This window comes from Ursus arctos, unplaced genomic scaffold, assembly GCF_023065955.2.
Source record: "Ursus arctos isolate Adak ecotype North America unplaced genomic scaffold, UrsArc2.0 scaffold_2, whole genome shotgun sequence".
Lineage (NCBI taxonomy): Eukaryota > Metazoa > Chordata > Mammalia > Carnivora > Ursidae > Ursus > Ursus arctos.
The window spans coordinates 97,593,614-97,616,251 of record NW_026622874.1 but is presented as its reverse complement, the minus strand read 5'-3'; the positions used below and the strand labels follow the sequence as shown (position 1 = coordinate 97,616,251).

At 45.8% G+C, this 22,638-nt stretch overlaps 1 protein-coding gene and 1 non-coding gene across 2 annotated transcripts in view; both read left to right on the top strand.

Moving 5' to 3' along the window:
- Positions 1 to 22,638, top strand: part of LOC113267890 (zinc finger protein 3) — a 58,659-nt gene that overhangs the window by 6,239 nt on the left and 29,782 nt on the right. Inside the window, exons 2-6 of the mRNA XM_057315219.1 lie at positions 3,324 to 3,839; positions 4,084 to 4,237; positions 6,244 to 6,335; positions 6,615 to 6,741; positions 8,940 to 9,684. Of these exons, the coding sequence (XP_057171202.1) occupies positions 3,414 to 3,839; positions 4,084 to 4,237; positions 6,244 to 6,335; positions 6,615 to 6,741; positions 8,940 to 9,684 (1,544 nt within the window). The 5' untranslated portion in view covers positions 3,324 to 3,413. The remainder of the gene's footprint in view (positions 1 to 3,323; positions 3,840 to 4,083; positions 4,238 to 6,243; positions 6,336 to 6,614; positions 6,742 to 8,939; positions 9,685 to 22,638) is intronic.
- LOC113268020 (U6 spliceosomal RNA) lies at positions 291 to 397 on the top strand. The gene has a single exon (XR_003320996.1). It is a non-coding gene; the product is annotated as a U6 spliceosomal RNA (small nuclear RNA).

The following is a 22,638-nucleotide window of genomic DNA, read 5'->3' as shown; positions in this document are numbered from 1 at the left end:
GAGGGTGGGCGCAGAGCGGGTCTGAAGGAGGTCAGCGAGAAGGGCTGGAAGATGGTTTGCACGGGGCTTTGCCAACTTAAAATCGTTGAGAAAAATGACTGAACTCCCACATTCTTTCAGTTTATATAGAAAGCCTTTTTGAATGTAACGTTCTCCGCTGTTCTCATAGTCTGCTACTTTAATAAGGATTTTAATTTTTTTAAGGACAAAAAAAGTAAGATAGAAAAACCAATCCTGTGATAAATGTCAGATTAGAATCATAGTCTTTAGCACTAAAACAGGCCTCTCTAGAGCTCGCTTCGGCAGCACATACACGAAAATTGGACTGATGCGGAGAAGGTGAGCACGGCCTCTGCGCAGGGACGACGTGCAAATTCATGAAGCGTTCCGCTCAAAACAAAACAAACCAGAGAGTTATCTCCAAATCTTTTTTTGGACACACGTTCCTTTCTGTAAAAATTATTTCTCAAAATTGTGTACATGTACAAAATTTGTACATGTACAAAATTGATACATGTATCCCAGCATTTTATATAATCAAAAAATACGTTAAATTGTGCTATTGAGAAATAAGTTTTGTGCTTTAAATGCACGTGATCCGTTTTCCACCAAAATTACTAATAATCTTTTTAATGAGAGCCATGTAATTAAAAATGCTTTGCTTGGGGCGCCTGGGTGGCTCAGTCGTTGGACGTCTGCCTTCGGCTCAGGGCGTGATCCCGGCGTTATGGGATCGAGCCCCACATCAGGCTCCTCTGCTAGGAGCCTGCTTCTGCCTCTCGCACTCCCCCTGCTTGTGTTCCCTCTCTCACTGGCTGTCTCTCTCTGTCGAATAAATAAATAAAAATCTTTATTAAAAAAAAATGCTTTGCTAGTTTAAAATTCCTGACTTTAGGGGCGCCTGGGTAGCTCCCTCAGCTAAGCGTCTGCCTTCCGCTCAGGTCGTGATCTCAGGGTCCTGGGATGGAGCCCCATGTCTGGCTCCCTGCTCAGTGGGGAGCCTGCTTCTCCCTCTCACTCCCCCTGCCTGTGTGGGCTCTCTCTCTCTCTCTCTCTCTCTCTCTCAAATAAATAAACAAAATCTTAAAAAATAAATAAAATTTCTGGCTTTGGATGGTACAGCACGTGGATGCTGTGTTTCTAAAGCTTGAATTTGGTGCTGTTGAGCTGAAAAAGATGCCTCCCAAAGATTAGTCCGTTCAGGTGGAAGAAACACATTGTCAGCTCTGCCTAGTAACTCATGATTGGTCCTGTGCAGCATGCTAAATTTTGGTTGTGGAAATTCAGCTAGTACATTTCCATTTTCCATACCTTTAAATCACCTGTTCTTAAAAACTAATCAAAAGCCGGGGTGCCTGGCTGGCTCAGTCAGTAGGGCAGGATCTTGCAGGTCATGAGTTCAAGTCCCACACTGGCCATAGAGGCTACTTTTATAAAAGCTAATCAAAAGGTGTTTTACGTTTTTAAAAAACAGATTTTTAAGATCCATAAAAGTCGTCATTTGGAAGATTTTATTTAAATAGTAGAAAATATTTACAAGTTTTACAGACGTATAGATGGTGAGGTTTTTCCGGGATACTTAGTATCATTTTTTGGCAGTTAAAATCACATAACAGTGGAGACTGTTTCCCAGCATACAGCTCTTCTCAGAATAGTCTTTTCTAGCACCTTTTTTTTCCCTAAAGCAGCTACTTTGGTCACTTATTGGTTGACATCTTGTTTGATTTAGCTTGACATTGGTTTTTCCTTCCTAATCTGGGTGAGTAAAACCTTCCTGTAGACAGAAGCTTCCTCTGTGCCATTTGTTTCTTCACGTGTGTTTGCACCATTAATTAGTATTTCTTCAAGTTGTAGTTTCTCTGCCAGAGTCTTGAAGCTGCTTGTCTTTTTTCTTTTCTTTTGAGCTATAATTGACATATGACAATATATTAGTTGCAGGTGTACAATGTCATGATTTGATATTTGGGCAAAATGATCACAGTAAATCTAGTTAACTTCTGTCACCATGGTTATAATTTTTTTGCTTTTTTTTTAAATTAAAGATATTTATTTATTTGAGAGAGTGAGTGAGAGAGAGAGAGCATACAAGACGGGGGAGGGTCAGAGGGAGAAACAGACTCCACGCTGAATGGGGAGCCTGTTGCAGGGCTGGATCCTGGGATTCCAGAATCTTGACCTGAATGGTAGGCAGACGCTAAACCAACGGAGCCACCTAGGTACCCAAAATGTTTTTTCTTGTGATGAGAATTTTTAAGATCGCTTCGCAAATTCAAATATGCAACACAGTAGCATTATCTCTGGTCACCACGTTGTACATTATATTCCTATGGCTTACTTATTTTAGACCTGGAAGTGTATCATTTGACCCCCTTCACCCAGTTTGCCCAGCCCCCATACTTGTCTCTTTTATGAAGGCAGGATTCATTCAAGCCAGATAAAAGAATCCATTATTCCACATAACTGGTCTCAGATAAACTGGGAAATATCACAATACCTAAAAGTGAGCAAGTGAAATAAGGGCATTTTGGCAGCTCTGCGTGGGGGAGGGAGGCTCCCACTTTTTCCTTGGGACACACTTGGTGACATGGGACAGTTTGGCTTTGAACCAAGGGAGGTGTTGATGGCAGTCGCAACCCGCCGTCTATGAATGGCGCTAGCGGTTGTGCCTCCTTGCTAGGGCCGTTGTGGGAGGAAGTAAGATGATGGGTGTACTGCTTGAAGCCAGGTGCCTGGCACCCTGCTAACACTCGGCTCTCGCTGGGCTGAGTGCTGTAAAACATGGTGGCATAACCTGCCTCCCCCCGGAGGTTAGGTGTTCAGACTCAGCCAGACACCCCAACGGTGGAATTGGTCTGTTGGAGGTTTCTCTTTCCAGACTCTTTTTTTTTTTTTTTTTTTTAAGATTTTACTTACCAGAGAGAAAGACAGCACGGGTGGAGGGAGGGAGGGGCAGAGGGAAAGGAAGAAGCCGACTCCCTGCTGAGCTGGGATTCCCAGGACCCAGGGATCATGACCTGAGCCTAAGTCAGATGCTTAACTGACTGAGCCACCCAGGCACCCCTTTAAGATTTTATTTGTAAGTACTCTCTACACCCAGTGTGGAGCTCGAACTCACAACCCCAAGATCAAGAGTGTCACTTGCTCTCCCGACCGAGGCAGCCAGGATCCCCTCTGCAAACGTTAATATATGAAGTGACAGTGAAAACAGTGTGCCTCTGGAGGCTTTTTCTTTTGCTGTTCAGAGGGGTTTTCAGTGCCTTGTGTGAGGTGCTAACACAAGTCACTTTTCATGAAGGTACTAATAATTTTGTTCACTGTGTCAGGAACAGCACCGAAACATATCAGCAAACATCTCCTAAGCCAGGAAGGAGAGCACAGACCCTGTTTGGATCAAGTCCGCCCCCTGAGCCTGAATGATGACTGCAGAGTCCAGGGAAGCCACGGGTCTGTCCCCCCAGGCCGCCCAGGAGAAGGACGGGATCGTAATAGTGAAGGTAGAAGAGGAAGATGAAGAAGACCACATGTGGGGGCAGGATTCCAGCCTGCAGGAGACGCCTCCTCCCGACCCAGAGATTTTCCGCCAACGGTTCAGGCACTTCTGTTACCAGAACACATTTGGGCCCCGAGAGGCTCTGAGTCGACTGAAGGAACTTTGTCATCAGTGGCTACGACCCGAGATCAACACCAAGGAGCAGATCCTGGAGCTGCTGGTGCTGGAGCAGTTCCTTTCCATCCTGCCCAAGGAGCTCCAAGTCTGGCTGCAGGAATACCGTCCCGATAGTGGGGAGGAGGCCGTGACCCTTCTGGAAGATCTGGAGCTTGATTTATCAGGACAGCAGGTAAGAAGGGGTGAAACCGACTGTGTGCACGCAGCGCATGGGCTTTAAGCCTGGAGCCAAGAGTAGGTTACAGTTGAAAGCTGGCACGAGTCGTCCTTGTGGTGGTTACTCTTTCTGCTCTGCTTGGGTGCGGAAAGCTGTGCTGGCCGCCTTCTCCTGCATCCACTGGCCCACTTACCCTCTTTTTGTGTAAATTCCTATTTAAAAAGTGATTTACCCATAAGCCCACCCTGTTTGTCCTCAGGTCCCGGGTCAAGTTCATGGACCTGAGATGCTCGCAAGGGGGATGGTGCCTCTGGATCCAGTGCAGGAGTCCTCGAGCTTTGACCTTCATCATGAGGCCACCCAGTCCCATTTCAAGCATTCATCTCGGAAACCTCGCCTCTTACAGTCACGCGGTAAGAAGCAAGGTTTCATGTGGGGAAAAGCAAACTATTCGGGATGGGGATGCCCTCTCTGTGTTGTTGAGGGCTTGTAATAAAAAAAAAAAAAAAAAAAAGCATGATTGTTTTTTATCATTATACATTATTGTCATTATTACTAAAATATTGCGGGGATATCTAACTTACAGACCAACCTCAGGAGTTAATGTTACTGAGAAGGTAAATGAAATGTATGTCATGAACTTGGGTGGACATTACATTATTCTTGGAATTGTTAGCATTTTGAATGCCCAGCAGATTTTTTTTTCTTTTTTTTTTTTTAATAGGAAATTGCTGGGAAGAGAGGTAGTATATTTCCAGCCTGGGTTTTGAGACACTCTGGTTAATGTCATAAGCTACCTTGAAAAGGATCATTTGTTAAATTCATTTTATTTAAAATGTATAAAAATGTTGTAGAGCCTCTTTTTCTAGCTTTCAGAAATTTCAAACAGTGGGGAAAGGATGGAAAAAATATCTTGTTTTTGTTTGAGGAACATGAGGGAAAAAATCATTTCAAGGTCATATATAAAAATCGGTTAATTTTTTTTTCTTTGAGGGAAGTATTAGCAATATTTTTATCCAATTTAAGAATCAAAGCAGGTGCATAGAATATCAGTAAAAACAACATATTAAAAGTCCAGTTTTCAAGAAGGCACGTTCCTTAACCAGTGTGTTCATTTGTGCTGACACTTAAGGCGGAAATATTAGAGCTTCAGAAAACATTCTCTTCTGTGTGTTCTGGAGGAATCTGCAAATCAGCGCGTTGACATGATTGGTCCACCAGTGTCCATCCGGTCCCACTCATGTCCGGGACAGGGCTTGCGAGGTCTCCCCACACTCCACAAGGGGAAAATCAGAAAGTTGAAGAGGCCATTTGTAGTTTTCAGTGCCAGATTAAAGCTTCCTGTCGCCAGAGTAGCAGTTTTAGAGACCCTGGCACGTGGAGTTGATAGTAAATAGTTCTCCAGGGAATTCAGCCTTATGCATTTATTCTTAATTCCCTCCCAGCAGTACTCCTCTTCCAGCGTCTTTCCTAATTCTTGGAAGGTTAAAATGCTAGATACTTGGTCTTTCTGCACATTTTGCTTTAGCTTGTCTTACAACGATATGGTCTGAAATAGTCACAAGATTTAGTAATTCAGTTTCAAATTCATTTCTCTTATGTCTTTGCAGTTCAGTAACCCCATCTGTTTATCCAGTAACGTTTCCAAATCTAATACTACTTGGCAAGGGAAGATTTTAATTTTGTGGTTAAAAATGGGTATAGTTGTTCTTACACGTTGCCGTTTGTGTGATCGTCTGATAGACGTCTTGCATTAATTAGATCAGTGCCGAGCCACACTTCTGCGTACTACTAAATGTCTCATCAACATTTGAACCTTGTATGTGTTTGATCAAAAAACTGTGGCTAAGTGAGGGAGAAAAGTAGGAGGACAAAAAATGACCAGAAAAGACCCCCTTCATGCCCTGTGTTTCAAGATACTACTCCTAAAGGTTGTTAATGCTTGTGTTGTATTTTCCACACCTGAATGAGATTGTGACGCTCTGGTACTGTTCCTTGGACTGGAGAAAATTAAATTGTGAGCCAGACTTGAATCATGAGCCGAAAGTTACCCACTCCCATTGGTAAGGGAGGACAGGAAGCCGGGTTGTAATTCTGGGTCTGCCATTCTTAGCTGTGTGACATTAGGCAAGTCATTCACTCCCTTGGCATTTGGTTTCCCCCTCTTTAAACTAAAGGGATTGGACCAGGGGATTTTAAGGACCCTTTTATGGACTCCTTGTGACCCCTGCCTAAAAGTCTGGGGAAGCAGAGGTCGTGCTTTTTCTTCGTTAGAGTCTCTGTAGTTAGTTACCTGTTCTGTAGTTGAACACTGAACATCGAACATTCTGGGGCAGGAAAGCGAGTGCCCTGGGCCCTTCTTGGAGGGGAGGCCCAGAGTAGAGCTGGTTTTACTCACAGCCCCTTTCTCCTCCCTCAGCTCTCCCTGCCACCCACGTTCCTGCCCCTCCTCACGAGGGGGGCCCCAGAGACCAGGCGATGGCATCTGCACTATTCGCGGCAGACCCCCAGGTGAGCAGTGGGCCCCCTGCCTTCCTGAGACCCTCGTGTCTGCGTCTCTTCCTGGAGCTCTTCAGCTCTCTCCACCCGGGACACAATCTTGATGCCCCTTCCCACAGAGTAACCCCACTCCCACCCTCCCCATCCACCACAGCCTGGCATGACCACCTTTTCTTTCCCAGTATCCCGTAGGTTGCAGTCAACTCTGTCCCTGACTCCAAGTTTGTTTGGGTGATGGGATTGTCCCTGAGCTTTGGGAGAACTGAGTGTGGGGATCTCATATTATTTCAGGCAATGGTGAAGATCGAGGACATGGCCGTGTCCCTCATCCTGGAGGAATGGGGATGTCAGAACCTGGCTCGGAGGAATCTCAATAGGGACAACAGGCAGGAGAATTATGGGAACGTGTTTTCCCAGGGTAAGACTGTTGCAGGATTATTGTCTAAGATTGTTTTGCGTCTTTTTTTCATTAGTTGTGCGATCTCTGATGTGTTCAGTTGAGAGTTGACAAGGATTGAGAGACTACCGAGCCCCTTTTCTTCAGGCCAGGTAGAGAAGGAGCACGTTTGTGTTCATTTAACCCCCAAAGCCTGATACTGTGAGTCCCCAGTTCCAAGTGGATTTTTCACTTTTAGGTAGTTTTTGCTGTTTGAAGTCAAAAATACTCTTTATGTTCTGAGCTCTCACCTCTTCAACCACTCTGATACCTAGGATTCTTCTCCAGTCCCCATTGCTTGTAATGGAGGTGCCTCTGTCGAGGGGATGGCATCTGTATTTCCGGTGGTAGAGGTCCGGGCGAGACCTGATCATCAGTCTAATCCTAACCTAGGACCGCATTCCTGGACTTCACAGGCATCCTTCCGTGGGCTTTCTGTCTTCTTCCATCCTGTGAGCGTGGCTCCACAGCAGCTTTGTGTAATTACTCATGACTTGGGCCTGTGACCTCCCTCACGATTAGGATTCCCCGTGTCCCAACCTAACGGTGATCTTCCGTGGAGAGGTCTGCTCCCGGACGTGTAGTAAGAACAAGAACAAGCCCTCAGAGGCATCAGCCAGATAAGACAAGGTGACACGATTGACAAACATTCCCATTTGTCCCCTTCCCTCAATGCCTGGCAGACAGTACCGCAAAGCAGCTCTCAAGTAAGTTGTGCCGTGGGACGGTGCGACTTCCACAGTGCAGCTTCTGCCTGGGGAGGGCAGAGGGAGGGGGAGTGAAGGGGACTGAAGAAGCCTCAGGTTTTGTTCTGAACCATAGACCTAACCGGGCGATAGTTTCTTGGTACTTGCTCTTCGGACCAGATTCTGAAAATTAAGCCAAAGAACTGATCTGTGTTTCTGAGCTGGGTATTACCTACCCCGTGATAACTTCAAAAAGCAAACAAAACTTGGGGACAGTCTGGGAATTATCCCAATAACCAAGGACTTTGGCTTGGCATTCAAAAGAAGTGGACCAATTTCCTCTTCTTCCGATTGGTTCAGTATTTGTGGTGCTTTCATCACTAAAGTCGGGGCTTAGATACTATTCAGCTTTCCGTGGTTGCATTCGGGGGCCTCTTTGGGATAATGCAGACCCACTTGGAAAGGGCTCTTAAAGCCAACTACATAAAGAATAGAGTCGCAGTAACTTGGGGATTTTCTCTTGGGAAATTTATCTATTTCCTAGATAAGTGTAAACAGCTATAAAATAGTGCATGTTCATTGAACAGTTTTCACTCTCAATTTGAAAATAATGACACACGGAATCTAGCAGACTACAGTAAAGATGCATTCCAGTGTCTTAACGTGCTGGTGGCCAAATGACAGGATCAGCTTTGCATTTGTGAGATTTTAGTTTTCTACATCATCTCCTTCATGGCCCATATCCAGAATTGTTTTCAGTTTCTTTTCTGTTCTCAGGTATTCTCAGTGGTCTGTCAGTGAAGGTTTCAATTACGTTTACTGATGCCCCAGCCAACTTCCTCACCCTCGTCTCTAATACTTGAGTACTGTCAGCTCTGTGCTGCTCTTGCTAGAGGAGAGAAATTCCTGTGTCTGAAGACCCATGTAACCCGCCAAGTCCAGAGCTCCTGTGCTGTCCCTTAACCGTGAACTTGATAAAAACCTCACAGAATCGGAGTATTCACTTTTCCTTTGTTAACTATGTATATGCCTTCCTTTGTGGACTAGTAACGCTTTCCGTTTCTAGAAGGGACCTGTCCATTCTCTTTGTTCAAACTCACACTTAATATTTTAGAAACAGAACATGATTTTTTTTAATGTGTATTCCTTCATATTAATTATTGGGTGACCAAATCCTAAAACTGTGAATTGTGACCTCTTATGTTCCTTCTTTCCTCATCCCTTCCTTCCCTAACTGGTTCTGTTCCCTCTTCTCTTCCCCGCGCCCTCACCCCATGCTCCCTCTGCTGTCCTCCCACTCAGCCCGCCCTCTCCTTCCCCAGCTCTACTCCCTGTTGTCCCGATTCTTTCCCCCTGTTTTTCTCCAGTTTTATCCCCAGTTAATACTATGAGGTCATTTTGCAGGCATGTAGAAGCTTCCAGGAAAACAGTGTCAGTTGATTAACCCACATATTCAAAAGAAAATGGTGCCATTTGTATTTTCTATTGTGTCAGGTTGTGAAAACAGGAATGAAAATGAGGAGTCAACCTCAAAGGCTGAAATCGCAGAAGACTCAGCGTCACATGGGGAGACAGCAGGAAGATTCCAGAAAGATTTTGGAGAAAAACGTGAACAGCAGGGCAGAACAGGAGAAAGGCAGCAGAGAAACCCTGAGGAAAAAACTGGAAGAGAAAAAAGAGATCCGGGGCCAGCTACAGTCAAGGAAAAAAAAACCACCACGGGAGAGAGAGGTCCAAGGGAGAAGGGTAAAGGTTTGGGAAGAAGCTTCAGTCTGAGTTCAAACTTTAACGCCCCTGAAGAAGCGCCAACGGGAGCAAAGTCTCACAGATGTGATGAATGTGGTAAATGCTTCACGAGGAGTTCAAGCCTTATTCGCCATAAAATAATCCACACTGGAGAAAAGCCCTATGAATGTAGCGAGTGTGGGAAAGCCTTCAGTCTTAACTCAAACCTGGTCCTGCATCAGAGAATTCACACAGGAGAGAAACCTCATGAATGTAACGAGTGTGGCAAAGCCTTCAGTCACAGTTCGAATCTCATTCTCCATCAGCGAATCCACTCTGGAGAGAAACCCTATGAATGTAACGAGTGTGGGAAGGCCTTCAGCCAGAGCTCAGACCTTACTAAACATCAGAGGATCCACACGGGGGAGAAACCCTATGAATGTAGTGAATGCGGAAAAGCTTTCAACCGAAACTCGTACCTTATTTTGCATCGGAGAATTCACACCCGAGAAAAGCCCTATAAGTGCACTAAGTGCGGCAAGGCCTTCACCCGGAGCTCGACCCTCACTCTGCATCACAGGATCCACACCAGAGAGCGAACCTCCGAGTACAGCCCCGCCTCCCTCGACGCGTTCGGCGCATTCCTGAAAAGCTGTGTGTAAAGCGAGGATTCGAGGATTCGTCAACAAGCCATTTCCCCCTTTTGTTTCCAAAATTACTTCAGAGATGTGTGCCCACGGAGGGGGAAAAAAAGAGGGCCTCAACAGATTAAAAGGAAAAAAATCACACTTCAGGATCCTTGTAGTTCATAAGCAGTGTTCCGCCTTTGCGTCGTCTGTGGGCACGTAATCCTTCACACGGCCCCTGCAGGGAAAAGCTAGTCCTATGGAGAATCCACACGATATTTCCATGCAAGATAAAAGCACACATACAGTCAAATGTCAAGCTTTTCAGTAATGAGGATATCTTTAAGGCGCGCTCGGACTCAGCAACCACCATGTAGAATTGAAAGATTAAGATTGGCTCTGTGAAAGCGATACCGGGGTTTTGAAGCTGCTTGCCGCAAACAAGCGCTACTTGGCCAACCTTATTTTTCAAAAACGAGGAACCGTTAAAACAAACTGCATTGGGACATGCTGCTCAAACTAGTTATATATACAGTAAGTTATATATATGATCACTGGTAGCCTGCCAAAGTTATAGAAATCTAGGACTGTGCTGATCGGTATCAAACCAAAGATTTCTAGCTCTTCCTGAAAGAGGGTATGTGCACCAGTCTACAGTTCCAAAGGATCGCAACAAATGTAGATGGTTCTATCCTCATCGCTGAGATAAATTCTACTGACATGGCAACAATGATTCCAGACCCTTCTCTCCCTTAGCACTATCGCACTCCGAAATGCATTTCTCCACAAGTTAGCACTTGATTGATTGTAGACTGTCTTTTAATCCTCCGCCGTTTCGTTGTATGAAAGTTTTCATCACGCCCCCTCCCCAAAGAGCTGCTTCGATCATCAGGGGATCTCTATCCCTGACAGCACTGGACACAGTGCTGAACACGAAAGAGGCACTCAGTATACCTGGCTTGTACCAGGACTTCTGTGCTTACGGTAAAGCTCTGTGCGGATCATGAGCACCCGAAGTTGGGTAGCCTGGCCCAGCTTTTGAAGAGGACCTTCGGAGCCCGAGCATGCTACAGCTCCAGGGTCTGACACTCTTTTTATCCTGAATATAAAAGAAAGCCGCTGGCTAGCTGCCTGCATAGACTCTTCTAAACACAGATCTGTGAGTAAATACCACGGAATGTCAGAAACGACTCTCTCGTCATCATCTTAAGAAAAATAGGAACTTTGACTAAGGCCGCGTCTTGACCTCTTTCTGTGGTGAAAGATCTTAGCCAGAATTCTCTTAAGTCAGCTGATGAACAACACGATCATTTAGGCACTTTCTGAATCATTTGTAACTAAATGATACAGTGCAGAAGATGTGATTTTTTGTTGATTTTCAGAACAAGGAAAGGTGTAGAGTGGATTTTTCCCCCACACTTTGCAGAAGCTTTGCAAAGGCATTTGATACCATTAGCTGGCAATTACCCAACGTGTTTGTTGCTCTGGGAAGTTCACCAACAAGCTGAGGTGCGGTTGGTCGTATCATAGTTGAACTGCACAGGGTCTTTCCTGTTTCTCGTCCCTGGAGACTGAGGGGAGGCTATGAAACTGATCTTTTCCATCGTCTGTGCAGGGGGAAGCACTCGGCTGCCTAGAAGCTAATGACAGACGGTTCTCGGATACACGCACGGGAGACCCAGGTATCATTGGCAACACAGGCAGTCCTCGGGGACTTGGGTAGAGAGGTCTCTGCTCGCGAGAATGCGCAAGTGATGGCGGACAGCCCTGCAGGAACTTAGACTAAGAGCAGACCCGAAGACTCTCCCCCTACCAGGAGAACCCCACATAGCATTTGAGTTTTTCCCTCAAGAGGCAACTAAAACTGTCATCCTTCCCCAGTTGTCCGCTGACCGACAACTCGAGCCCACCAGACGGCATGGCGTCCTGGGGAGCCAGAGAGGTGGGGGCAACCGTGGCCTCCGCTCCAACCAAACTACAGTTCTGCGCAGCAGTCGTTCTTCGGCCTGTCTTTACAACTGGGACCAACCACGACTGCCCTGGAGCTTCTAAGCAGTTCCATCAGTGTTGCCTGCAGACACTTCAGGGAAGCCCGCTGGTAACCAGGAGAATTCCATCCATCCGGTTTCAGAGAAACAGAGGAGATGCTCCAGAAGAGTAAACCTGACTGGCTTTTTATAGTAAACGAAGGTGGAAGACTTAAGTGCTGTCACGGTTTTCTTCCAAAAGTGAGCCGCAGTGGAAGCTTCACACGAAACCACTGGTGCTCGGCGGCACAGACTTGCCCCCGGGAGGCCCTGAGAGAACAGAGGTGCTTCAGCTTGGGCACCCGTCAGAGCGCCGACTGTTCCGGAGAGGCAGCGAACTTCGGTTGGTTCCACATGGCCTTTCTTTAGCCACAGCTGCGTGCTGACATCATGCAGCCATCGTTCGTGTTCTGCAAATTCAGTCAGACACACTCCTTCAAGCGGCCATTTGAAAATGCGTTTTCTGAAGAAGCCAGGCTCCGGCCGTTGATTAAAACCATTCACGTCGCGTCCATTTATCTGCTGCCCAGTGCGAAGTGTAACTGGGTCATGGTCCGAAAGGCTTACACAGCTCATTAGCGTCGGGACATTCGGAAGTTCTTGACCGGCTAAGTCTGTTAACAGCTGAAGTACTCCGTAGTTAACCATTAGCATGCTAGTTGACCTAATGGAAGTCTTTGAAGGGTTTTTAAGAATATACCTTAAATAAACCTGCCAGGGAGAGAAGTGAAATTCTTCAGATCGTGGGGAATTTGTTCTGCTCCCGGCAGGCAAAGCTACAGCCTGAGAATATAGATCTGTGAGGCATCTCGATAGGTAAGACACTTAGTATTTTATTAAAGGCATAAAAGTGAGACTGTGCTAAATTTTTGTACAGAGAATTCGCCGTGTTTGACGTGCGTGACAGTTGACATCTCACATACATCAGAGAATTCATTCCAGAGAAGAACTTCATGAATGCGATACGTATGGCAAAGCCTTCCATCCCATCTCAGCCCTTAGCATCAGAAAGCTTACACTGTAAATAAACTTTATTAATATTGTATGTGAGGAAAACTTTCATGTGTACCACTCATCGCTTTGGACAGAAAACGAATTCCGTCAGTATGTTCCAATCATGTAATGAATTTAAGAAACACTGCAGAGGAGGCTCAATCATAACTCCAGAGGATCCACAGAAGAAAAAAAAAATGTGGGGAAATGCTAAACAGAAGGCAAAATTGTTCATGCTGGGGACTTCTATATATTTTGTACGACCACAGTGTCAGTGTCCGTGTTTTGTACCTCTGACCCCGGTTGTTATTCTGTATATTCCCTGTAAGCAGATAATGTATTTTATTTTAATCTATTTGACAGAACACATTACTCCAAAAGAGCAAAGTTTTGGAGTAGTGAAGGGGAGGTGATGTGGGTATAGACAAAAAGTCAGTTTACAGACCTGAGGAGGGGGAAAATGAGAGAAAACCTTCATAGTTTGGTGCTTAACCAAGTCAGGAGAGGAAATTGGGAGATTCCTTAGGGGAGACAGGTTAATAGGGCTCCAAGTTGAAACAGTTCCTAGAAACGTCTGCAGCTTCCTGAGCATTTTCTCTTCAAAGCCAGAAAGTGGACCCCTTAGCTGCCAGCTCACCATTCCAGGCAAAGAAAATGGGTTCTAGGAGCTTGGGCGGGGGTGGGGGGTGGGGGGCTTCTCTGTGAATTGAGAGTGGGGAGTGCCCTGGCAAGGCCAGTGGGACCACTTAACCTGACCAGATTGTGAAAACCATAGTCCTTCCCCCACTAACTAATCTTCGTGCTTAGGAAATTTGGTGTAGCAAAGCACCAAGTTGGGCTCTTTCCTGGAAAATAGGCACGGGTGCATCCAGTTCCTTCCTGGCATGGCAGGAAGTTTTTCTGACAAGGGTGGAGAAGCATTTTGCAGTATTCCCTTTGGCTGGGCTCCTGTTTACCTTCCCTGCCCTCCACTCCCTTCCCCGATTGTTCCTTCCCCGCGACTATTGAAAGGCTTCTGAAGATTCATAGCTGTGAAGGAATTTTTTCCTCCTTTTTATCCTAGAGTTGATCACCTTTTATTCCAGGGTCTGGTCACCCTGAAGTCCCCATGGGAAGCTAGCTAACCAGGTTCACCCTACCATCCTCGTGGAAGATTCATTATGCGAATTGGAGTAACAGTATTAAAACATAGTCAAACGGTGACAGCAATACCGGGCCAGAGGAGCCATATTTTTGTGTGTCCCACTCTGAGCAACTTCTCCGAAATATTTATGAGGGGGCTGGGTTCCCCGTCTGGGAAACCAAATGAAGGTCTGCAGGTTGCAAAGTGAAACGTAGAATCAGAGAAGAAGAAATTAAGTGGTATAAATAGATCGTTTCGTAGATGTTAGAGTAGATTTTTATTTCAACTACTACTGGAGAATTCAATAAAAAGCATTATTTGAAAAGTTTTCCTAACATAGGTTTAGGTTTTGTTTTTAGAATGGACACACTACTGTACATTTAAAAGCAGTTACTTATTTTGCTACTCAAATTTTTTTATTCTATCTGAAGATGAAATTATCTGTTTTACTTTTCAAAGCTTTGTAAAACAAACTTGAAGTTATAGGGAGGCTAAGCCATCTCCAATTCGACAGGTCACACAAAAGTTGGAGAAATACTTTGGACATCTCATTCGACAGAATGTCTTAACATGAGAACTGAGTTTCGTATTGTCTGGTTCTGTTTAACAGCGGATACCGCAAACCTCGTGTTTTTCTCTTTATCCTGCAACAGTGGAAGGTAAGGAGAGGCATTAGGTTGACTTCTGAACAATGTTATTGTAACAGCGTTTTTTTTCTTTAAGTCTTTTAAGATTTCTCCCCTCCATTTACGTAAAGGATCGTGGCTCACTTAAGACTTAAGTTACACAGGAGTCAGCAAAGCGAATTGGTCTTCAAGTTAAACTTTCTCCCTTCCGCAAGCACTCATTAAGCAGTGAGGCTGTTTTAAGAGACGAAGAAAAAAAATGAGACCTGTGAATGATTGAAAGGTGGCATTAAAACTCGGATGTCATTCCAGTTTCAGATTTGGGTTTTAAGTTCCTTGGGTCCAGGGAAGGGACGAGGCAGCTGCAGTCGCCCCGACTCAGGTGTGTTGCTCGCTTGCCTTCCCCCTCACCTCAGCCTCTGAACAGTTTAGGTAAGGTTTCTTTCCGCCCTAGCAAGGACAAAGCATGTTAGGCTTAGAGCTGCTTCTGCTCGCAGCAGGGCTGCTTCCGTGAGAACAAATAGATGGGGGGAGGGGGCAGCGGACAGTGATTGTGCGGGAAAATTGGTCTAAAAATAATACGAGTTTAAGGCTAAGGAGGGGGGGTGTTGCAAGCAAAATCAGCAATTATTTTAAAATGAACATATGTATTTTTATTAACTTGTAGTTAAATATAGATTATTACAACCAGGTCAACATGATAAGCCTAAATCTATATAGAGAGCTAACTCAGGCATTGTCTTGTTTATCTGTAGACTGGAGAAGACAAACCTTTCCTGTTTTGTCAGTCCCTAGTTTCTTAGTTTAGAATAAATTAGACCAAAAGAAGAAACTTGTCTTTGTATACCCGCAGAATTAAGTTATTGCTGTTGAAACCTGGCCTTTGATTTCGCTAGTCTTAGAAGAGTCCAGATGCTTGGTAGATGTTCAGTAAGTGATTTTTAAATTGAATTTGTTCATTTAAAATCCTCATTAACCTTTCTAGGAAGGCTTCTTTGAATAAATAATGGAATCTTAGAGGGCAAGTGGTTGGTTTTTTAAAAAGCTAAGGAACTCCTTTATTGGAAATAATTTGAAAACTTGATGGAGGACTGAAGTTTCCATCATGAGAAATGGCAGCAAAGTACCATTTACATGCGTTTGTAGTCAGTGGTCCATTTTAGGAGGCCGGTGGTGTCTGACAAATGTTAGAGCAGATGGGGAAGGAAATTGTGGGGAATTGTGATAAATCTCTATGTCGTTTCTCTTCTGGGTCACGGTAAAACAATAAATTATCACTTCTAGGTGGCAATGTTGGCGGCATGCGTTTTTTCTCACTCTTGGTTGCATAAATGCACACATTCCGGATGAGGCAAAAAAGCATATTTTCAAAGGTAAACACCGGACCCGCGACCCGCAGGCCCTCCTCCTTCACGGGAGCTTCGAATCCTAGGTAGCTTCTCAGAAGGAGGCCAACCAGATGAAAAACCATGGAGTAAAGTAGCTTTCAGTCATCCCCCCACCCCAAACATGATTTTCTTAGAAGATGGAACTATTATAGTACAACCTTTAGAAACTCAGAAAAAAGTACGACCTTTGACCATTTATGAAACTCAGAGAACACTGAACATCCTAATGGTCGGCATGTGATCTGATAGTTCAGACCTTCACACGGTGACCTCTCGCCCAATAACCTGGTTTTGTGATTGCATAACAGAGTGAAACAAACTCCATTTGATTTTTTTTTTTTACTTTGTCTCATTTAAATAATTGATTTATTCGCCCTATTTAGAAACCAGAATCGAGGCACAGAATGTTCTATCTGCTTTGGTTTCAGGGTCCTTAAGGAACACTAACTTGTGCTCTGCTTGCTTTCCAGGGCAGCAGTGGAATAAACAATTTGTAGTGGAATACGCAGGGTTTTTTTAACTTGAAGTAAGTAAAAGGTGGCACATGTGGGGGGGGAAATGTATTTTTCCTCATTGATCTTCGTAGTGCAATCCCAGTTCAGGGGAAGTTCACCTCTTCCTGGGCCACTGTCCTAGCCTGGGCCCCCCGGACAGCAGAACCTGAAGTGAGGGCTTGTGGGCAGGTGATTATTTTAGGAAGTGATTCCAGAGAACCAAAGTGAGGGACAGAGCAGGCAGAAACGGGGAGAGATCCAGTATGTTCTTGAACTTGGTTACTGCTGTGGAGGATGGGCCCTGAGGCAGATTCTGGCCCTGACCTGATAAAACCCGCCTGGGGCATGGAGAGGACTAGAACCTTACAGCAGTCCGCAGGGCACACAAGAGCCACAGGAGTCGAGGGTCAGGGTTCCTTCCAGGAGCTTCCCTCCTCACCTTTTCAGTCTGCAGTCCCGGTCAAACCTGACGGCTGCTTCCCCTGCCTCTCTTCCTGAGCCTTCGTCGCAGCTGCCCGAGGGAAACATGCAGATGTGGCACCTGCCTTCTACCCTTGCCCTGCTGGAAGATCTTCGCTGCCGTAGTCTTGGGTTCCCGCTGCAGGCGTCTCCTGCTCTCCAAACCCCCAGGCTGATCATGGCTTCACGTCACTCTCAGCAGATGCCCCTCAGTGTTCCTTCCCAGCAGCCTGAGGCCACTGGGACGTGCCTCACGGTCTGGTCCGTCCTGCTCCCTGGAGCCCCTGGCCTCGCTCTCTGGTGCCTCCCCGCTCCTCCTCACCCCGAAACACCCGTTGTGCATTTCGCTAAGCACACACCTGTAGCTTTAAGGAGTGAGGCAATCTTTCGTTTGACCTTGTCCTTTCCTTTTGGCTACTAAATTCCTCTACCAAGTGGACCATGACCACTTCTCATCTCTGCTGCCGATCTCGCTCTTAAAGCTCCTGGAATTCAGCTCTTCCCCAACCACTTAAACCAAGCAGCAAAAGATCACCGGCATACGTGACAGCATTTTCTCATGCCTTCATTCTCCCTTTTCTAGAACATTTGGCCATTTTCTTGAAACTGTTGGCAGTGGCTTGTATTAGGCTGTCCTTCAGTCCCTCTCTCTCCTTCACTCATGAATAATAACAATGAATTTTCTCTAATCCACACATCAGCTTTACAAAGATGGTTCCCTCGTCCTACAAGTGCAGAAACAGGCCCAGGAAGTGAAGCAGCTTACAAAAGAAATGGCAGAGCTGGATTTTATTGTATTTTTTTGTAAGTTTACTTATTTATTTTTAAGTAATCTCTGCACCCAACTCAGGGCTTGAATTCACAACCCCGAGATCAAGAGTCGCGTGCTTTACTGACTAAGTCAGCCAGGCGCCCCCAGAGCTGGTTTTCAGACCAAGTGTGTGACTCAAGCAGCCAGGTTCTTTCCACTACTTTGTTGTCCCTTGTTCTCCTTTATGAGCTCAAGTCTCCCTTCACGAGTCACTTCCGTGATCGCACAGCTAAGTGTATGGAGCAGCCTAGCGCAACGGTTAACTGCCCACAGGCATTGTGAGTGGAGCGTTTGCCTAGGATCGAATCCATCCACCACTTACTTGCTGTGTCTTAGTGACCTCATCTGCAAAATGGGCATAGAGTTACCATAAGCATTAAATGAGTCGTTACATGTAAGGCACGTACCACAGTGCCTGACGTTTAAGTGTGCCAAAAATACTACCTCTAGGGGCCTCTCGATCTTCTCTCCCGAATGTTTATTTACTCCTCACAAAAGTCTCAACTTTTTTAAGTGAAACATGCTGGCGTGTCCTCCATCCCACAAATCCCTAAAACACACATAACCTTGAAATCAGGTCTTTGTGAAATTGGGGACCCTGGCTCTGGGCCCATTTCAGTCCCAAATTTTAGGTACAAAATTTCACACGGCCTCAGGGATTCTCTCAAGTTGCCCCCTTCCCTCAGCTGATGCGCGTTTCTTTGCAACCCCAGATCCTCCAGGGGGCCAGATGACCGCTGGAATAATGGAAACACAGGCTTAAGGGGCCTTGCTTGTCCCAAACTACCCATGTCCCTGTGCCAGTAGTCACCACTGCCCCCAAGTCTAAAGCATGGCCTCCACTCCGGATTCTTGAGCTTAGGAGGTGGTAGTCTGACTCGACCCTACCTGGGTCATCTTTATTGTGTGCCCTAACTTTGGTTCTGGATTCCACATGTTAAAAGAGAAACGGTCCAAGTGCAGGATAACAAAAGCAAAACCACCTCATATGTCCTTGATGAAGAGAAAACGCACTGGGAACTTGGTCTCTGCCCTCAAGTATCTAAAGAGGGATGCAAGAGGGATTCAATTTGTCCTGCGTGATTCCAAGACATAGAAACAAAAGTCGTTTTCAACAAACATTGTCAGGCCACGCGCTAGGAATAAGGAAAGGAAAGCGATACAGCAGTGAGTGAGGCAGATAAGCGAAATGGCTCAGCCTCGCTGCTACCGGGACTCGGGACTCAGACAAATTAGGAAAAGGCATCCCTTCCTCCAGACGCTTACTCGCCTGCCTTCTGTTGGTGAGTTGTGACAACCACACAGTTCGCTGATCACTCCCTGATAAGAAGGTGAACGGTGGTCCCTGGGGGAGTGCGGGGCACCGGCTGCACAAGCAGGAGTAGTCTCTGCAGAAGCCACGGGCAGAAGAAAGAACCTTGTGCGGGGCCGGCCAGAGCCGCATCAGTTCACTCAGGTCTGGCTGCGGGACCTCGGGCCCTGCGCTGGAAGGGAGTTTGCGTGAGGAAGGACTGGGCCACATGCCCTTCATGGTCTCCTTCTATTCTGAGAATATGCAAAATTTTCCAGCTTCCTCCAGAAACTAGGGGAACAGCTTGCAACCTACTCTTGTAAAAGTCTTGGCAGGAAACTTTACTCTCTCTCTCTCTCTCTTTATTTATTTATTTATTTATTTATTTATTTCAGATTTATTTATTTGAGACCGCACACACTCGAGTGGGGGAGAGGGGCAGAGGGAATGGGAGAACGAATCTCAAGCAGGCTCTCTGCTGAGCACGACCCAGACTAGGGGCTCCAGGTGGGGCTCAATCTCACCACCCTGAGATCATGACGTGAGCCGAAGTCAAGGGTCAGATGCTTACCTGACCAAGCCCCCCAGGCGCCCCTACCCTCTCTTGTTAAGAAGAAGTCAGGTGGCTCTCCAGAGAAGGCAGAATTGAAAAACAAGAATCTGTGATACGTGCAGCCACATCTATCTGTGGGGAAGGGGGCATGGAAGGGGGTGGATAACATTAAACCGGAGAGGACATCAGAAATAATATTATAGCCAAGAATGTTGAAGATTACGGATCTCTTACTGTTGGTGTAGTCAGTTGCTAGTTCACTTTCGTGTGATCCAAATGCTTTAAAGTTGTCAGAGAAGGTGGGGCGCCTGGCTGGCTCAGTCGGTAAAGCATGCAACTCTTGATCTCAGGGTTGTGAATTTGAGCCCCACACTGGGTGCAGACATTTCTTTTTTTTTTTTTAAGATTTGTTTGTTTGCTTAACAGAGAGAGAGAGAGAGGGCACAAGAAGGGGGAGCGTCAGGCAGAGAGAGAGGGAAAAGCAGACTCCCCGCTGAGCAGGGAGCTGGATGTGGGGCTCAATCCCAGGACCCTGGTATCATGACCTGAGCCAAAGGCAGACGCTTAACCAACTGAGCCACCCAGGCGTCCCTGGGTGCAGAGATTTCTTAAAGTTGTCTGAGAAGGTAGTGTTCTGCCCATTTTCCAGATCATCAAGTTGCGGATCTAAATCTCACAGGGCTCATTAGCCGCAGAGCCCCGGCTGTAAGCTACGGGTTGTCTAACTACATCACTCTGCTTGTATCCTCTTTGCCTTTCATTTTCTTTTTCTTTCTTTTTAAAATATTTTTTAAAAGTAAACTCTACATTCAACGTGGGGCTCGAACTCACAACCCTGAGATCGCACATTGCATGCTCTTCCAACTGAGCCAGCTGGGCACCCCTCCTTTCATTTTCTTCAGCTGAATGAATGTCTTTGCAGCTCCCCAACATGCTGTACATGCAGACTCCTTCTGGGAAATAAAAAGGCAAGTTTTCACAGCTGTAATGGGTGAGAAGTTTGCCCAGCCCTGTTCTAGGAGAGATCAAGGTATGATCACCCTCTACTGGCCAAGCATAGTGACAGCATGCTTGGCCAGTAGAACGTGAGAATGAGTAAGCAAGATCTAGAAAGGCACATTTGAGGGAGAAACATGACCCATGCTTCTGGAAGGGTCAGGAGGAAGCCAGAGCCTACAGTAACCACTGGTAGCTTTTCCCCTTCCAGATTTCTGCCACGAAGGAGAGGGAAACGCTTTTTCAAGACAAAAGACAACTGGGTAGTGCAGAGAAAGATGGGAGAGTATGGAGGTCATTTAGGAACTGTGGACCCTCCAAGGGCCCTCAAACATTTTACAGTCCAAGATTCAGTGAATGTGCCGCCCAAGTGAGTGCTTACAGTCCAAGATTCAGCAGCAACCTTCAGATGAGACCATGGAACTGTGTAGGTGATCGCTGGGACACGATACTGTTCAGATATTTTAAAGGGCTGACAAGAAGAACAACTGCATTTTGTGAGAGAAAAGGACCAATCAAGACCAGGTCAATGAGTTGAAATTGTAGGAACATAGATTTTTGTTTTAATTTATTATTTTTATTGTTTTAAGATTTATTTATTTTAGAGAGAAACCAAGTGAGCAAGGGGAGGGGCAGAGGGAGAGAAACTTTAGTAGACTCCGCACTGAGCACGGAGCCCGCACAGGGCGGATCTCACCACCCTGAAATCATGAATTGAGGTGAAGCCAAGATTGGGACTCTTAACCGACTGCACCACCCAGGGGTCCCTGTTACTTTTTAAGTCATCTCTACACCCAACATGGGGCTCGAACCTACAACTTTGAGAAAAAGCGTTGCATGCTCCACCCACTGAGCCAGCCAGCTGCCCCAGATTTTTGCTTTAATTGAAAGAACTTTCAGAATTAGAACTCTCTGAAAGGAGGGAACTGTTCTCTAAATTAGTAAGCTCCCTGCCATATAAATGGTTAGAAGCAGAGGGCTGTCAAAGAAGGAATGTTTCCATGTTACAAGAGGTTAGACTGTGGTTGCCCAAGATGACACATTCAGTCACCGTTTACTGGTCTCCGCTCTCTTCTCAGTGACCACATCTGCAATTATTTGTTTACATATCTGCCAAGAACTGTGTGTATTTTTCATTTTTTCCTTGTGCTTTTATTTACTTATTTATTTTGCGAGAGCTCAAGCAGGGGGGAGGAGCAGAGGGAGAGGGAGAGAAGCTTACGCAGACTGCACGCTCAGCAGGGAGCCTGACGTGGGGCTCCCCCTCACCACCCTGAGATCATGACCTGAGCTGAAATCTAGAGTTGGACGCTCAGCCGACTAAGCCACCCAGGCGCCCCCTTTCCTTTGCTTTTAACACAATGCCTGACACATTCTTGGTGTTTGTTGAATGAATTCACTGGGAAAAGTATGACGTTCTTAGAAATCAAAACTGCTCTGAAGAGGAAATGCAGGTGACAGATCACGGTCAGCCACCAGGCAAGGTAGCTAACTTTTCCTTTGCTCTCCTGTGGTTGTGCCATATGGTCATAGTCTTATTAACGGAAGAAAATAAAAACTCATCCTAAGTTAACTTGCTGTAATATACGATGATTTGGATGGATAGCATATTGACCTTCCTAATGCTATTTAAAAAAATCTGTTGAGATATAGTAAGGACGCAGGATTGAATTAGAGAATCTTGATCCTACTCTCAGCTCTGCTTCTAACTAGCTCACTAATGTGCCTTGGATCAGACTTCTCCAGGCACTGGTTTCTTCATCTGAAAATAAGAGCTTAACCAGATCATCCATAAGGTCTATGTTGGCATTAATATTTTCCAACTCTGGGCCTCTTTGCTTTTTTTTTTTTTTTTTTTAAGATTTTCATTATTTCTTTATTTATTTGAGAGAGAGAGAGCGTGTGCACAAGCAGGGGGAGGCGTAGAGGGAAAAGGAGACAGAGAATCTCAAGCAGACTCCCGGCTGAGTGCAAAGCCCGATGTGGGGCTCCATCTCATGACACTGAGATCATGACCTGAGCCGAAATCAGGAGTTGGACGCTTAACCGACTGAACCACCCAGACACCCCTCCTTGGCTTT